Genomic DNA, 18,347 nt, shown 5'->3' with positions numbered 1-18,347 from the left:
CGGATATTCCGACAAAAACAGTCCGATGCAGACCACACACAGTCGGAATATCCGACAAAACGGTCCGATAGGACACATTCCGTTGGAATCTATGACCGTGTGTACAAGGGCTTACACTTTTTTTGATATACAGTGGTGTGAAAAAGTGTTTGCCCCCTTCCTCATTTCCTGTTCCTTTGCATGTTTTTCACACTTAAGTGTTTCGGAACATCAAACCAATTTAAACAATAGTCAAGGACAACACAAGTAAACACAAAATGCAATTTGTAAATGAAGGTGTTTATTATTAAAGGTGAAAAAAAATCCAAACCATCATGGCCCTGTGTGAAAAAGTGATTGCCCCCTTGTTAAAACATACTATAACTGTGGTTGTCCACACCTGAGTTCAATTTCTCTAGCCACACCCAGGCCTGATTATTGCCACACCTGTTCACAATCAAGGCATCACTTAAATAGGAGCTGCTTGACACAGTAAGGTCCACCAGAAGATCCTTAAAAGCTACACATCATGCCGAGACCCAAAGAAATTCAGGAACAATTTAGAAAGAAAGTAATTGAGATCTATCAGTCTGGAAAGGGTTATAAAGCCATTTCCAAAGCTTTGGGAATCCAGCGAACCACAGTGAGAGCCATTATCCACAAATGGCGAAGACATGGAACAGTGGTGAACCTTCCCAGGAGTGGCCGGCCGCCCAAAATTACCCCAAGAGCGCAGCGACGACTCATCCAAGAGGTCACAAAAGACCCCACAACAACGTCCAAGGAACTGCAGGCCTCACTTGCCTCAGTTAAGGTCAGCGTTCATGCCTCCACCATCAGGAAAAGACTGGGCAAAAATGGCCTGCATGGCAGAGTTCCAAGGAGAAAACCACTGCTGAGCAAAAAGAACATCAAAGCTCGTCTCAATTTCTCCACAACACATCTTGATGATCCCCAAGACTTTTGGGACAACATTCTGTGGACCGATGAGACAAAAGTGGAACTCTTTGGAAGGTGTGTGTCCAAGTATATCTGGCGTAGAAGGAACACTGCATTTCATAAAAAGAACATTATACCAACAGTAAAATATGGTGGTGGTAGTGTGATGGTCTGGGGCTGTTTTGCTGCTTCAGGACCTGGAAGACTTGCCGTGATAAAAGGAACTATGAATTCTGCTGTCTACCAAGAGATCCTGAAGGAGAATGTCCGACCATCTGTTCGTGTACTCAAGCTGAAACGAACTTGGGTTCTGCAGCAGGACAATGATCCTAAACACACCAGCAAGTCCACCACCGAATGGCTAAAGAAAAACAAAATGAAGACTTTGGAGTGGCCTAGCCAAAGTCCTGACCTGAATCCTATTGAGATGTTGTGGTATGACCTTAAAAAGGCCGTTCATGCTCGAAAACCCTCTAATGTAACTGAATTAGGACAATTCTGCAAAGATGAGTGGGCCAAAATTCCTCCAGGACGCTGTAAAAGCCTCATTGCACGTTATCGCAAACGCTTGGTTGCAGTTGTTGCTGCTAAGGGTGGCCCAACCAGTTATTAGGTTTAGGGGGCAATCACTTTTTCACACAGGGCCATGATGGTTTGGATTTTTTTTCACCTTTAATAATAAACACCTTCATTTACAAATTGCATTTTGTGTTTACTTGTGTTGTCCTTGACTATTGTTTAAATTGGTTTGATATTCCGAAACACTTAAGTGTGACAAACATGCAAAGGAACAGGAAATGAGGAAGGGGGCAAACACTTTTTCACACCACTGTAAATGTTTATTAGTTTTCACATTATACAAAATATTCATACATTTATTCATAACAATCTCTTTCCTCAATTCATTATAAAAATAAAACTCCCTGCATATTGATGCCAAGAATCAATATGTAATACACTATACCCCATCTGTTGAGTAACATGGTGAATATGGAAAAAAAATATGAAATCAGAGTAAAAAGGTAGAATAAAAAAGTAGAATAAAAAAAATGGACAGTAAAAAAATACTCTACTATAAAAATAATAAATATACTATAAAAATAATTATAGTTCAAAAATGGGGGTAAACAAAAAAAAATGGGGGTACTGTAGAATCCAAAGGTGTGAAAAGAGTATGAGAAATATATGTATACTGTCCTTTGAATATACAGTACAATGAGAGCGTAATTTGTCGATAATCAGAAAAAAAGTTGTTAAAGGTCATTCCCTAGTAACCAATCAATTCCTTAAGAGCTGGTTAGTGCACATGTCCAGACCTATAATACTTTCTCCAGATGCTTCTCTAGCACATCCTCCCATATCTCCCAAGGTAGGTTTTACAAAGTATTAGGCCACACTATTGTTTTTATGTGTCTGACTATACTATACTGACTGCTTTCCTTAACCATGGGCAGGACTTCACTAGACTTCAGAGGTATTTATAATACAGCACCGAAAATGTACATAGCGTGGAGACGGAGAGTAGGGAAACCAGCAATCGGGGTGCCATAGGCAGCAGAGCACCCTAGGCCGCCGCCTAGTCTGCCTAGTGGTTACACCTCCACTCAGGGCCGGTGATACCACTAGGCAAACTAGACGGTGGCCTAGGGCGCTCTGCTGCCTAGGGCGCCCGATTGCTGGTTTCCCTACTCTCCGTCTCCGTGCTATGTACATTTTCAGTGCTGTATTATAAATACCTCTGTAATAAATATTATAACCTCTAGTGGGCGCTGCTGGGATAAAGTGTGCGCATCTAGGGGGATCTATGATCAGTGCTCTCTACTGCAGCCGCATGCTTCCTCTAGCACCAGCTTCTGTCACACTGATTCTCAGGAAAAGGGGATGGATTCAGGAGTGGAGCCAGGGGGCAGCAAAATGAGGTTTTGCCTGGGGTGTCATAAATCTTTGCACTAACCCTGCCTCCACTAGTGCATTTCCAGCTTGTCATGGACAAGCCCTTGGACAAAGTTTATTAGTTTTCCATTAGTGTCTCTCCCAACAGTAACCCCTCCAGTTGCAGTGACCAGTAAAGTCGCTGAAACTGGTTGATTAACCCTTTCACTTTCAGATCTGTGTTTGCATTTTATTTTATTTTTTTTCACACATATTTAAATGAACATTTTAGGCCTAAAGATTAGTTAAAACCCCAAACATTATACATTTTCTGAAATATTATATATATATATATATATATATATATATATATATATATATATATATATATATATATATATATATATATATATATATATATATATATATATATATATATATATATATATATATATATATATATATATATATATATATATATATATATATATATATATATATATATATACATTTTCAGAAAAATTTGAAAATTAGGAGGCTGTGCTGAATAAATAGATACCCAGCATGTCAATCCTTAAAATTGCACAGCAGCTATCTAAAAGATGATAATTGGCTTGTAATATTTAAAGTGGAGTTCCACCCAAAAGTGGAACTTCTGCTCATTTGTCTCCTCTCCCCCTCCGGTGCAACAATTGACACCTTTTGAGAGGGAGAGGGGACAGGATACATGCCTTTTATTTCTCACTTATGGGTGTCTGGGCCGCAGCCCGTGACCTCACTGAGGGGCTCCCTCCTCCTCTCCCTGTCACCAGGCCAGTAGGAGAGAGGAGCGGGGCTCGCTCATGAGCAGTAGGGTTCCTGTGTGAAGACGTAAGGCTACACTGCTGGGTACCCTCACACGCAATAGCTGTGGCTGCACTCGACAGCTGATGGAAACATCAGCTGCGGTGCCAACATTGCTGGACTCCAGGACAGGTAAGTGTCCTATTGTTAAAAGCCAGCAGCTGCAATATCCTTAGCTGCTGGCTTTTAATTTCTTTTTTTTGGGACGGAACACCGCTTTAAATGCATGCCTTATGTCAGTTGCAGCTTACAAATTAAACCAGGGTTCTTATCCCATGCAGCTTCTCCAGTGGTCCCCATTAGCTTTTCACTCTTGACATATCTATAGGCTTTGGTAATTCTCTTCCACTACTGAAGTATTTACATTACCTTTTAATAAAAAAAAATATTGCTTCAATAATGATTACATGACAATATTAAGTTCTTATATGCTGTTGTTTTTTTTAATTTTTTTAATAACAGGTTTGGTTGCTAAAATGTTGTTTGTTCCAAAAGATGTTATTAGAACACTGTCCCTGGAATGTGTTGTTGTGCAGTCTGTAGAGGCAGTTATGCCACATACACAAGACTGGACTTTCCAGCAGATTAGGTCCGAAGGGATTAGTCTGTCGGACAATCCGATCGTGTGTGGGCTTGTCCGATCATTTAAAAAAAAAAAAATCAGATGGACCTAGAAATAGAATATGTTTCAAATCTATCCGACGGACTCAATTCCAATGGACTAAAATCGGGAAAACCATTCGTCTGTATTCTGGTCCATTGGACCAAATATGACGCAAGGGAAGCTATTGGCTACTGGTTAAGGAACTTCATTGTTCAGTTACGGACTTAGTCCGTTCGTTCGGAAAATCAGTCGGAACTCTGCCGAAAGTCCGTCGGGAAGACCATGGGACCTAGTCTGCCGGAAAATCCGGTTGTGAGTACGCGGCATTAGTCTCCTAATATTGTACAGTGAGACATTTCAAACTATGGGTTGTGATCAAGCTGATAATGTGTTCCTTAACCCCCCTAGCCTTAATCCCAAGTCTGGCTCGGGTTAGGAATTTACTGATAGAAGAGGTAACCCCGAGCCAGACTCGGGATCGCTTCACTGGATGCAGGGGAGGACACAGTGAGACTTACTTACCTTGTCCCCTGGATCCAGCGATGTCCACCGCGCTGTGTAATCGAGCCGTCCTCCGCTCGATTCACAGTGCCAAATGCCGCCGAGCTCCGTTCCCTGCGACGTTATGGCGCACGGGAGCGGAGAATGGCGGAAAATTCAAAAAAGTAAAAGTACACAAAACACACACAGCACTGTAATCTTACAGATTACAGTACTGTATTAAAAATTACACATCCCCTTTGTCCCTAGTGGTCTGTGCAGTGCCCTGCATGCACTTTTATATTATAAATACTGTTTTTTCTGCCTGGAATTTGGAGATTGTCCATAGCAACCAGAAAGTGTCCCTTTTTCAGTGTTTTAGGATTTGATTACATTATTGAATAATTTTTATTATTCTTTATTATATTATAAACTTTATGATACCCAGGATGTCTGCTAGACTCTGGTTTGAAGAGATTTAAGAGCGTTATTCCTAAAAATTACAGGACTACAAAATAAAACGCCAGATTTCCATGCAAAATAATTGTACCGCTTTCAGCTCCTAATTCCAGACTGAATCATACCGCCAGGGAGGTTAAAGTAGATAATGGGACAAAGGCTATCGCACATGGGTAAGTTAAATGGACATTCTGCTGGGCACACTTCTTTGCCAAATATGAAACCAGTTATTTCAAAAAAATATAATTCTGTTTTTAATGTTTTTTTTCCCACAAAACAAACCGTCACATATTTTAATACTCAGAAAATGACAAATACACAAAATATGATTACAATTTTTTTTATAATAGCAAACTATGTTCTAATGGTTTTTTAAACATATAATTGTCAAATAAAAATTTCTTCAGTGCCCTTTTCACATCTTTATTTCGTAGCCCATAAATCAGAGGATTTAACGCTGGAGTAATGACTGTAAAGAGAATTGCACTCATCCTGTCCTGCTCAAGTGAATCTTTCGTAGTTGGTCTCAAGTATGTGCTGAACGCAGTCCCATAGTACAAAAGGACAACAGTAAAGTGGGACGTGCAGGTGGATACGGCTTTATGTCTGCCTTGATTAGACTGGATATTCTTAAGATGAGTTGCAATAAAGAAATATGATATAACAATTAATATAAAAGTACCAACTGCCACGGTACCCGTGACTATATTCACCAGACTTTCATTGATATGGGTGTCTGTGCAGGCCAGTCTTAGTAGAGGCTTGATATCACAGTAAAAGTGAGTGACTTTGTTGGCACTGCAAAATGGCAATCTGGAAGTCAGAATTGTGTGCGATAAAGAGTATAAGAAACCAACGAGCCAGGAAGTGAGAGCTAACTGAATGCATGCTTCCTTCGCCATAAGGATATGGTACCGTAATGGGTTACAAATAGCAACGTATCTGTCGTAAGACATTGACATAAGAAGCATGGCCTCAGTGCTGCCCAAGAAATGAAATACATGGAGTTGGACTATGCAGCCTTGAAAAGATATCCTTTTATCTTCCATAAGTAAACCTGACAACATCTTTGGGACAGTTGTTGTAGAGTAAAAAAAGTCCAAGAAGGAAAGATTGCCCAGAAAGAAATACATGGGGGTGTGAAGGCCGTGATCAATAATCACTAATGCTACAATACTTAAGTTCCCAACAAAACAAAGTAGGTAGAACATAAGAAAAGTAAAGAAAAGCAATATCTGCAGTTGAGGTAGGTTGGTAATGCCTAGAAGTATGAACTCTGTGACAAATGTCCGATTCAGCTCTTCCACTGCTTTCTGCAAATAAAATGTTAGTTATAAAAAAAAAAGTTTAAAGTTAGTAAAAATGAGATCTGAAGTGTAAAAATGTACAAATAAGTATGAAACACATACTGTATTTATTGACATTTAACATGAACTTTTTCACTCTGAAAATCGGGTGCGAATAGCGTGCGTGTGTTATAAGCCAATACTTCAATTTTAGCTGCCTCGGAATGGACAGGGAGGCGGGCAGGACGAGCGCCGTCAGATTACATACAGTGAGAATCTCCTATTTACTTTGCGGCCTCTGTAATAGCAAATGTAAGGTCAGTTAGCGCAAAATAATGCCTTATTTATAAAAATTTAATAACACAGCTGCTGAACACTAAAGGCAAATATAACAAAAACCTCAGATAGACATAATAAACAAAGTAGTGCAGCGCTAAAATACCCTCTATTTAATTGAACATAAAGTCTCTCAAAACTTGAGAAGCATAATGGAAATCTTATTAAAGGAAACTTTGATAGAAATGGTCAACAGTGATGTATTCCTCTGTGTTGTTAGAGATACATGCAGATATCCTTATGGTGTCAGCAAACTCAGTGATTCCACCACCAGATAGCCAAACCACTCACCTTAAAGTATAGACCTCTGACTGAACAGATAGGTCAAACAAACTTTCGCCACTACCAGTGGTCACACACCAAGGTTCAGGTGGGTGAACTTGGTTTCTTGGTTAATATGGCGCTGTCGTCAATGGTAACTCGCATTCCCAAAGTAAGGTATCATAAAATCAAAAAGATATATATAGTGCAGACCGTATGGATAAAAAAATGGATTTATTACTAATGAACAGGTACTCATGTACAGAGCACTAAAGCCTAGTGCTGGATTGAAAACATGAACAAAAACGTTCCACAAGATAAAATGCAGTAAGATGGTTGCAGTGACATTCCAGGGTCCTCCCGCACACGTATCGTCCTAAACGGGACTTCATCAGCGGAAAGCCTCTGTAATAGGAAGTGCCGTCTACTGGGCTGCCATTGGATCACTGTTCTGTCTATCATAGGAGATTCTCAATGTACGTAATCTGTGGGTGCTCATCCCACCCCCTCCCTGTCCCCTCTAGGCTGCAGATGGGCATCAATCAGGCTGCATTGAAGGTAATGGTGAGGCTCCTGCATTGATGGCAATGGTGAGGCTGCATTGATGTGGACAGATGAGGCTGCATTGATGACACTTGTGAGGCTGCAGATGGGCATTGATCAGGCTGCATTGATGGCAATGGTGAGGCTGCAGATGGGCACTGACCCTTATTTTGCTTTAAACTTCCTTATTTCAAATTAAATTTTTTTCCTACTTGATGTGATTGTAGCTGTATCAGTGCAATTGTGACAGAGAAAATAGAGTACTGTCCGTAATACTTTTTTTATTTGCCCTAACATACAATTTTTCAGGACAAGCTTTTGAGGTATGTCCCCTTCTTCAAAGTCCAAGCAGTACTCAAGTTTTTTCCCTGAAATGACCCGCTTAATGAATGTGCATGTTATACACCCATGCGTGTTATACGCCGATAAATACTGTAATTTGATCTTCTTCAGATTATATTTTACACTGTTAAAGCCAAAATAAAATGTCACTTTTATTACTACATAGTTAAATGTTGTCCATGATACTTTTTTTTTTCTTTGCACTAACAATCACATTTTCTGGACAAACGTTTGCATATAACTGGTAATGTTTTAATGCAATCAAGCTGCATAAGCAATAAAATATGCATCCGCTGTTTTATCTTTTTAATGTACCAGTGTGTTGCAACCTTTAAAAAAATTCCCTATGCTCGGCAGTATGTTGAGGATCCAGAACGCTGCTAGTCACAGAGCGCACTAGTCTGATAGAGCCTCTGCCCACTGCTCCAATCAACAGCACTGCTCAGAAAGCATGAGCTGAGCATTCTTCATTGGAACACTGTGCAAGGGGCATGCCAGACTACTGTAAATCCTGACTGCTAAGCTTTGTGTTGAGCGGTGGTCCAATTTCTGACACAGGACATTTTTATGAAGTGCTGCAGTACAATAGTATGTAGTACGTAAAAAACATATCAATTACACCTTTACTGCTGGGCTCAAAATGTCAAGTCCTGAGCTATAGCCAGGCATAGTTAGTCGCCACCAATTGCCCCACCCAATCCACACCCTTCCCTGTCCTTAATTCTGCCCATAAACCCCCTGTAAATGATCTCATGAAATGACACTGTTAAATTGTTTTATGCAGAATTAAGTTACAAAAAGATATGTTAACAACAACTTTATCAATATTAACGTAAAGCATGTCATTGATCTGACTATGATACATAAAATAAGGATAAAATATGATTGGCTACAATAGGCACTGTAAACATACTTACTGCTTTGTTAAAAATTTTAAAGTGGAGGGCCACCCAAAAAAATAAAAAAATAAATGGATTACTAATCTTCAAAAAAATAATAATAATAATTTTAATTTACCTGAAACTGCTGTTGCTAGGCAGACTTCCTAATCTGCTTCTTCCTAGTCCACGTGGCTTCCTTATCTTTGGTGAGCGGCCCCGTTGCCTTCTGGGACAGGTTTGTGTCCCAGAAAACAATGGGGCCATTCACAAAGTGCCGCGAAGCTCGCGAATGCACAGTAGGAAACAGGCAGTGAAGCTGCAAGGCTCCACTACCTGTTTCCCTTCGTTAAGATGGAGGTGCCAGCAGCCGATCCGATGGACGGATCAGCCTCGGGGCAGCTGACATTGCGGGATTGCTGGACAGGTAAGTGTCCTTATTAAAAGTCAGCAGCTAAAGTGTTTGTAGCTGCTGACTTTTAAAAAAAAAAATTATTGGCCGGTACGTTCCTTTAACCACTTGAGACCCGCTCTATAGCCGAATGACCTCCTTTGCCGGGACTACGTCTATTGACGTCGTCCCGTGCACGAGCGGCCTGCGCGCCCCCTGAGAGGCGCGCGCGGTGTGCTCTGTGATCGGCGAGTCTATGAGACTCGCCTGATTACCGATCCGAGCAAGGGGTCGATCCCGACCCCTTATCACGTGATCAGCTGTCAGCCAATGACAGTTGATCATGTGATACAACGGAGCCGCTAATCGGCTATTATTCCTCCTCGTGCTGATAGCGCGAGGAGAAAAAAAAAGAGCCGATCACCAGCGGCCCTGATCGGGACATCAGTCCCGATCACGGCCAGCCCTGCCAGTGCCCACCTTCCCCCTGCCAGTGCCACCTCAATAAAAAATAAGTGCCCCCCGTCAGTGCCACCCAGCAGTGCCCATAGTGCCACCCAGCAGTGCCCACAGTGCCACCCAGCAGTGCCCATAGTGCCACCCAGCAGTGCCACCCAGCAGTGCCCACAATCTGCCTCAACAAAGGTACTGCACCCTAGTGCCACATATCCGTGCCCATCAGTGTCATCTACCAGTGCCCATCAGTGCCCATCAGTGCCGCCCATCAGTGCCCAGCAGTGCCACCTATCAGAGCCACCTATCAGTGCCACCTATCAGTGCCCATCAGTCCCATCTATCAGTGGTACCTATCAGTGCCCCTTAGTGCCACCCATCCGTGCCACCCATCCGTGCCATCTTATCTGTGCCCATCTTTGCCCATCAGTGCCGCCTTATCTGTGCCCTTTTTTGCCGCCTTATCTGTGCCTATTAGTGCCGCCTTAACTATGCCTATCAGTGCCCACCAGTGCAGCCTATCAGTGTCCACCAGTGCAGCCTATCAGTGCCCACCAATGCAGCCTATCAGTGCCCACCAGTGCAGCCTATCAGTGCCGCCTCATCAGCGCACTTCAATGAAGGAGAAAAATGACCTGTTTGCAAAATTTTATAACAAACTATTAAACATGATTTTTATTTTTTGCATCTTTTTTTGTTTGTTTAGCAAAAAATAAAACTCTGAGCTGTAATTAAATACCACCAAAAGAAAGCTCTATTTGTGGGAAAAAAATGATACAAATTTAATTTGGGTACAGTGTTGTATGCCCACGCAATTGTCATTCAAAGTGCATCGGCGCTGAAAGCTGAAAATTGGTCTGGGCAGGAGGGGGGTTTAAGTGCCCAGTAAGCAAGTGGTTAAGTAAATATTTTATTGCTAAATTACTACCTCAATACAGGGCACTTTCACCCTCTTCCTTCCCAGACCAATGTTCAGCTTTCAGTGCAGTCACATTTTGAATGAGAATTGCGTGGTCATGCAACACTGCACCCAAATTAAATTTCTATAATTGTTTTCACACACATAGAGCTTTCTTTTGGTGATAATTAACTGCTTCAGCCCGGAAAATGTTACCCCCTTCCTGACCAGAGCAATTTTTGCAATTCAGCACTGCATCGCTTTAATTGACAATTGCGTGGCTGTGCAACATTACACCCAAACAAAATTGACATCATTTTTCCCCTACAAATAGAGCTTTCTTTTGGTGGTAATTTATCACCTCTGCAGTTGTTATTTTTTGCACTATAAACAAAAAAAGAGCGACATAATAGAATATATAAAAAAACAAAATGTTTCCTCATTTGAAGAATATGTATTATTCTACATATTTTTGGTTAAAAAAATCACAATAAGCATATATTGATTGGTTTGTGCAAAAGTTATAGCGTCTACAAAATAGGAGATAGTTTTATGGTATTTTTATTATTATTATTTTTTTATTAGTAATGGCGGCGATCTGCGATTTTTATCATGAATGTGACATTATGGCGGACACATCCGACACTTTTGACACTATTTTGGGACCATTGTCATTCATACAGTGATCAGTGCTATAAAAATGCACGGATTACTGTATAAATTACACTGGCAGGGAAGGGGTTAAACAGTAGGGGCAATGAAGGGGTTAAGTGTGTCCTAGAGAGTGATTCTAACTGTGGGGGCTACCACTGACATGACAGCGATCACTGCTCCCAATGACAGGGAGCAGTGGTCTCTGTAATGTCACTAGGCAGAACGGGGAAATGCCTTGTTTACAAGACTAGCACTATCTATCAGACTAGCACGCTCTATGACTAGCATCTCCCCATTCTGCGGCTCCGTGACATGATCCCGACATCGGTTACCACGGGCATGGTCACACTGTACGTGGCAGGTGCGCCTGCTAGCCCCGACAATTAAAGGGAATGTACAGGTACTCCCATTTGCCCACTGCTGCCATTATGCCGATGTATATCAGCGTGTAGCAGTCAGCAAGTGGTTAAAGCGGAGCTCCACCCTAAAGTGGAACTTCCGCTCATTGGAACCCTCCGGCGCCACAATTGGCACCTTTCAGGGGGGAAGGGGGTGCAGATACCTGTACAGTACAGGTATTTGCACCCACTTCCGGCATAGATATCCGCAGAATCTGCGGATATTTACACCACTTCCTGCGGGACCATCCTTATTGCACAGCGTGACTTGCGCATGCGCAGAAGGGAACCGGGAAGTGAAGCCGCAAGGCTCAACTTCCTGATTCCTATACCCAAGATGGCGGCGGCAGCACCCGAGAGACCATCGAGAGATCGGCTTCGGGTGCCGACATTGCGGCGTGCTGGGCGGGTAAGTGTCCCTATTTTAAAAGTCAGCAGCTGCAGTATTTGTAGCTGCTGACTTTAAAAAAAAAAAACGGCGGAACTCCTGCTTTAATCACCACTGGGGTTTTTATTTTCGGTGCTACTAATGAAAAAAGACAGGGATTTTAAAAAAATGCATTTTTCTTAGTTTCTGTTATAAATTTTGCAAGTAAAGTAATTTCTCCTCATACATTTTGGCAAAAAATTATACTGCTACATTTCTTTGGTAAAAATAACCCAAATCAGTGTATATTTGTTGTTATCTGTGTGAACGTTATAGAGTTCACAAGCTATGGTAGCAATCATTGAAAATTGATCGCACATGATGTGCTGATGACCTATTTCATTTCTTGAGGCCCTAACATGTCAAGACAGTACAACAATTCTCCACATTTTTGGGAAAGTACACAGTCCTAAGGATTTAGTAAGAAGCATGACACGTTTTTTGAAGTTGTAATTCTTTCCCACAATTCTCACAAGTTATTTCTCACACACAGCATATGCATACATTCAACTACACCCCAAAACACATTCTGCTACTCCTCCTGAGTATGGCGATACCACATGTGTGAGACTTTTTCACAGCCTGGGCACATAACTTAACAGGCGAGTGGAAATTTTGAGGGCTGCTTTACTGTTTATACATCGTGACTGTCTTAGCCTTTGTACACACGGTCGGATATTCTGACGGAAAATGTCCGATCGGACCGTGTTGTCGGATAATCTGACCGTGTGTGGGCTCCATCCGACTGTTTCCGTGGGAATACCCGACCGACCAAGTTTGAGAGCTTGGCTATAAAATTTTCCGACAACATGATCCGATGCGCGTCAGTTCCGATCGTGTGTAGCCTAGTCCGATGGACAAGGTGCCACGCATGCTCAGACTAAATTCTGAGATGGAAGCGTTTGGTCAGGTAAAACTACCGCTCGTAGTCGATATAGCACATTCGTCACGCTGCAATGTTAAAAATTCTTTAATGCAGCGCATTCTCTTTTTCTTTACAATGCTACAAGAATTAAGTTGTTTTGCTGCTCATATTCACATACACTTCTCCCAAACGTATTTCTTTATTCTTTTTACTCATTTCATGAATACAATATTTTAATTTGTCACATCTCCCCAATCATTTTTTTTTTTTGGTTTTAAATTTTGGGGTTGTTTTTTTTTAATCAAGATCTCCTTTTTTGACAGTTTGCTCATCTTCGCAATTTTTTTGGTGTGTTTTGTGTTTCAACTTACCACAACACCATTATTATCTTTTTATTATATTGTTTTCTTTTTTAATCTAGAGGAGGTTGTTTGGTGTTGGTGCCCCTTGTTATTAATTTGACATTGTATTTCTGAAATGTACCTGCCTACTCACAAATAAACTGTCCTTTTTGAAGTTAAACACATAGGCAAGTATTTCTTGAACCAAAAAAAAATCTTTATTTAGGTGTCAAACAAATAAACAGGAAGGCAACGCTGGAGAAACTGGTCAATTTGGCGAAGCCTTTGGCCCCCAGGGCAGACATGAAATAATTTGAAAATGCAAAATTGGTGGCCTGAGGAGTACATATCTCAGGGAGAACAGTCTGGTCCAGAAGTCCAAGAGATCAGGAAGAGCAGATGCTATCTATGTCCCCAGAATGTGGTTGTTCAAGAGGCTGCATCTTCTGTCAGACCAGACTGAACTCAGGCCATCACTCTCTGGTCTTCCTTAGGCACTTCACTTCAGGCTTCCTTCCAGGCTGTGGCTCGGCTCCTTTAGTTGTGGCAGAAGGAGGAGGAGGAGGAGGGCGATGATCGACCTCCAGGCTGCCACTTGTCACAGCCTTCTCCCGGCTGCTACTTGCCACGGCCTCCTCCTTCCTGTGTATGAAAATGGGACAAAGTTTTAGTTTTTTGGTCATCAATCACACAATTTTGTGCTCATGACTGTTGCAAATTGAATGTTAACAAATAGAACAGACTATCATTCTGAGCCCAGCATTTTTCATTCTTGTCCCAATCATTGTTGGTCACTACTGTCTATTGATATGTAAACCACTTTGTTAAATCACAACTTACTAATCAATAATAACACCTAGTTAACATCATTAAATGTACAACACGAAATATGTTCAACAATGCTATACCTGTCTCAAGCTGGGCCCCTCCTCATGTTGCTGCCTGGAAGGCCCAGGTTGGACATTGGAAGCCTCAGCTGGGGGGGGAGGAAGCCTTGAAGCAAGACGGTAGAGTGGTGGCATGGGTTCCCCCTGGTCTGCCAGAAAATGCAGCCTCTCGTAGTACACCATCCTGGGGACATAAATGTCATCTGGATCTCCTGATCTCAGGGAACTTCTTGCGCTCCCTCAGATATGTACTCCTCAGGGCACCAACTTTGGCCTTCACATCATGTCTGGTGTGGGGACCATGATCTTTACCAAACCAAGCAGTTTCTCCAGCGCTGCCTTCCTCTTTCTTAGGTCCTTATAAAAGGGGTTGTTCATCTGCCACAGGCAGGGCAGCTCCCTGAGCAGATCAATGAATAGCCCCATAAAATGTGATTCCTTGACAGGATCCATCTTGTCTGCAAGACACAACACAAGACAAACCCTAATAATAATGTCAGGCTAAACTCTCCTAATCTTGTCCCAACATAGGCCTATATAGAAGCAGCATAGGCTAGTGATGTACCAAGTTAAAAGTGTACCTTTGTGTGAACGATCGGTGCGTCAGCTCCTCACTCTGCTCACAGATTGTATGTACGACACACGCCTGTTGCGTTTTATATACAGTGTGCATGCGTGAAACTCCGCCCGCCCCTGACGTTCTTTCTAAACTATTCCCCGGCCCCTTCTCTTTCGGTGCAGTGGGGAGAGCACATGGTGGAGACACAGCAGGTGCACACTAATAATTCCACTAACGAGGAGGAGGGCAAGGAAAGCCCGGAGCCTGAAACGTCCCGATCCTGGAGGAGAAGATTTAGGGCCTCAAATATGTCTTTTGGAGAGATGTTGGAGATGGTGGACATATTGAAGAGGAACGACTAGGATGGGAAGCATGGACCTTACCCAAACCCAAATGTCAGAAAGGCCAAGATCATGACTAAAGCTGTGAAGAGTCTTCAGAAGAATTTTGGGGTACGACGATCCATGGATCAACTAAGAAAACGCTGGCCAGACCTGAAACTGAGAGATCACGATCAGTACAGAAGAATCAAGCGAGTTCTTTAAAAAAGTAAGTAGTTGTCATGTGCTCATATTATTATTATTATTGCAGACATGGATGAGCGAGTTTGGGGTGGAGGAATTTGACTGGCCTGCACAGAGTTCTAAACTCAACTCGATAGAACATCTTTTGGATGAATTAGAGTGGAGACTGAGAGCCAGGCCTTCTCATCCAACATCGGTGCCTGACTTCCCAAATGCGCTTCTGTAAAAATGGTCAAACTTTCACATAGACACATTCCTAAACCTTGTGGACAGCCTTCCCAGAAGAGTTGAAGCAGTTATAGCTGCAAAGGGTGGGCAAACTCAATATTGAACCCTACAGACTTAGCCCTTGTACACACGGTCTGAGATTCCGTCGGAATGTGTCCGATCGGAACGTTTTGTCGGATATTCCGACTGTGTGTGGTCTGCATTGGACTGTTTCCGTCTGAATAACCGTCGGACCAACTTTTCGGAAATATTTTCCGACAAAATGCTCCGATTGGACATACTCCAATCATGTGTAGAGAATTCCGATCCGACAAAGTGTCACGCATGCTCAGATCAAATTCCTACACCAAAGCTATTGGCTACTAGTGTGATTGTAGTCCCATCGTAACTAAATAACGTCATCACGTCGGATTTTCCGACAACTTTGTCCGACCATGTGTTTTGGACAAACAGTTTCGGACAAAATCCGTCGGACAAAGTCCAACGGATTTGGTTGTCGGAATCTCCGACCGTGTGTACAAGGGCTAAGACTGGGATGCCATTAAAGTTCATGTGTTTCCCAAATACTTTTGGTAATATGGTATATATTTTTGAACATTTTTTAGAAAGTTTCATATTAGATATTATTGCTACCTATCATTTTTAAGGCAACTTTTGTTTGAAATCAATAACATTTTAAATATTTCTTATATCCGTTTCCAATTCATATTTCCAACCAACATTTACAGCCCTAGCTAACTTTGTTATGAGCATAATCTTACCTTTTTTGCTAAAAAAACAAAACAAAAAATATATATATACTTTTAGGTTCCATGCACACTAGCAATTTTTATTCATTTTATAATCAATTTATACAAATACAAATACATTCACATGCTTTACTTTTATAACTATATATGTTATCCTGTATACCTGACAAAGCATCGTAATTTATATTCTTTAAATCTATCTTCTTCTTCTATATCTTTTCCCTTGTCTTTTACACGGGACCACGTTATTATCTTCAATTCCAATCATCCATCTACATTAACTCAAAATACCATATAACTTAACCACACCATTTGGGGATGCCATTATGGCACTACCACACATCTTCTGCCCTGGTGCTGATACCATGGTCTGCACTTCTGCCAGAAGACTGGGTTTCAGGGACATACGTGTAAAGGTATATGGTAAAGGAGAATATATTATGCTAGCAGGGTTTCTAATATTCCAGTTATCCTTTAAAGGGATTCTATAGATTTACTTAGATATAGAGTATATGTAAATGAGATCAGCTTGAGGTAAATATACTTATCAGTATGTAGCAGTGTTTTAAAAATCATATTTCAATGTAAAGTTTGTAATTTGTGTACCTGATTTGCAGTGTTACCAAATGGTTGTATTTTACAGCTCCTTTATACAATGCAAACCTATTATCAGCAAAATGACTGAAAAAATAAATAAAACGTCACTCCCCATGTGGGTAATATGTTATAGAAACAATTGTAAAGCAGCTAGTTAAATTGGCTGCTAATCTGCCTTATATCCAATGGCTGATATACACATTTCTACATTTAATAAAACAATGTTGTAGAAGATCACCCATTAAAAAATATTAAAGTCCTATCCAATTTTCATTATAAATAAACATGCTGTGAGAAAAAAATATATACAGGTTTACATCGCAGGTCTAATTCTGGAAATGCTAGTTGCTTAACTGTTATGCTGACAAGTGAATTAAAAATATTATTATTATTATTATTATTATTATTATTATTATTATTATTATTATTATTATAAGCAATTATTTTCATTCTGATTTTGATTTATTTGTATTAACCATTATTATTTAAACGTTTCTTTTGTTTTTTATTAGTTGTGTGAGTTATTTTTTTAATGTCAGTCTTAAATAGTACACAATTGAAAAAAAAAACGTTATTTTATGTTTTTAAATGCATTGTAAAAAAAATCATAATATTAAACAAGATACATTGAAGAATAAAGATTTACTTTAAACTTTATTTATTTTTTATTAAAATTGGTCCAAAATAAAAGTGCTTTTTATATAGTTGTTGGTTTTTTGTGTAAGTATTGCTTAGACAAATCTGTAATCTTTTTTAGGTACATTTTTAAGTGATCAATGGAGCAAATTAAAATAGGCTATTATAGTATTATAACATTAACCATACACGTTTAATAGAATTCCCCAATTAGTGACCGTACAATGTAGTGAATAATATTGAAAAATAGTATACAAAGGCCAAGTGTAGGAATCTCTGTCCTACCTATAATGCAAAGTGTTATGTACTCAGGAATGGCAAAAAAAAAAGGCATAATTGTCAGAGCAAAGTATACAACAGTTTGCATTAGTAAATAAACATAGTAAGACTGATTTATTAAAGGAGTTGATAATCTTTACTCAAGAGTGAATATTCACTTCAACTATTTAATCAAGTGATAAGCAAGTTCCTATTTATCTATTTCATATGCACATGATTGGGTGTTGAAGTGAAAAGTGCTACAATTTATTAGGTGAAAAATATTTGCTCCTTTAGTAAATCAGCCTCACTGTGTTAAGAAAAGAGGATTACTTACCATTCTCAGAAAAAAAAAATATCAATGTTAAAAGAAATATGTATGTTAATTGATCATATGTGTATGTACAGGCCAAATAAAGCAATGAATGTATAATAATAATAATTTCACAAGAAGCTTTATTTTATACCTGCTGCAAAACACACAGGAATACTTACCTTGGAGAATCAAAAATCTCAATGACAATTATTTTTTCTTTAGATTTCTCCAGACACCATAGAATTGTATAGAGAGTACAATTATATGGTGACTAACCTTCAAAACTTAACACATCATCTGCGCAACCCTGAAATAATAAAGTTTTAATGGAAAAAAAGGTAACA

At 40.3% G+C, this 18,347-nt stretch overlaps 1 protein-coding gene across 1 annotated transcript; it reads right to left on the bottom strand.

Moving 5' to 3' along the window:
* Positions 1 to 5,451: 5,451 nt before the first annotated feature.
* LOC143942289 (olfactory receptor 12D2-like) lies at positions 5,452 to 18,111 on the bottom strand. Its single transcript, XM_077463524.1, has 2 exons — positions 18,025 to 18,111; positions 5,452 to 6,489 (listed from the first exon to the last, which is right to left on the bottom strand). Exons 1-2 carry the CDS (start codon positions 18,025 to 18,027, stop codon positions 5,518 to 5,520), a joined length of 975 nt encoding a protein of 324 aa, XP_077319650.1. The 5' UTR covers positions 18,028 to 18,111; the 3' UTR covers positions 5,452 to 5,517.
* Between the last annotated feature and the right edge of the window lie 236 nt (positions 18,112 to 18,347).

Source organism: Lithobates pipiens, unplaced genomic scaffold, assembly GCF_037356315.1.
Source record: "Lithobates pipiens isolate NorthernLeopardFrog02 unplaced genomic scaffold, aLitPip1_a1.2 Scaffold_30, whole genome shotgun sequence".
Lineage (NCBI taxonomy): Eukaryota > Metazoa > Chordata > Amphibia > Anura > Ranidae > Lithobates > Lithobates pipiens.
Note: the sequence above shows the minus strand (reverse complement) of the source record. Positions and strands in the feature narration are given on the sequence as shown.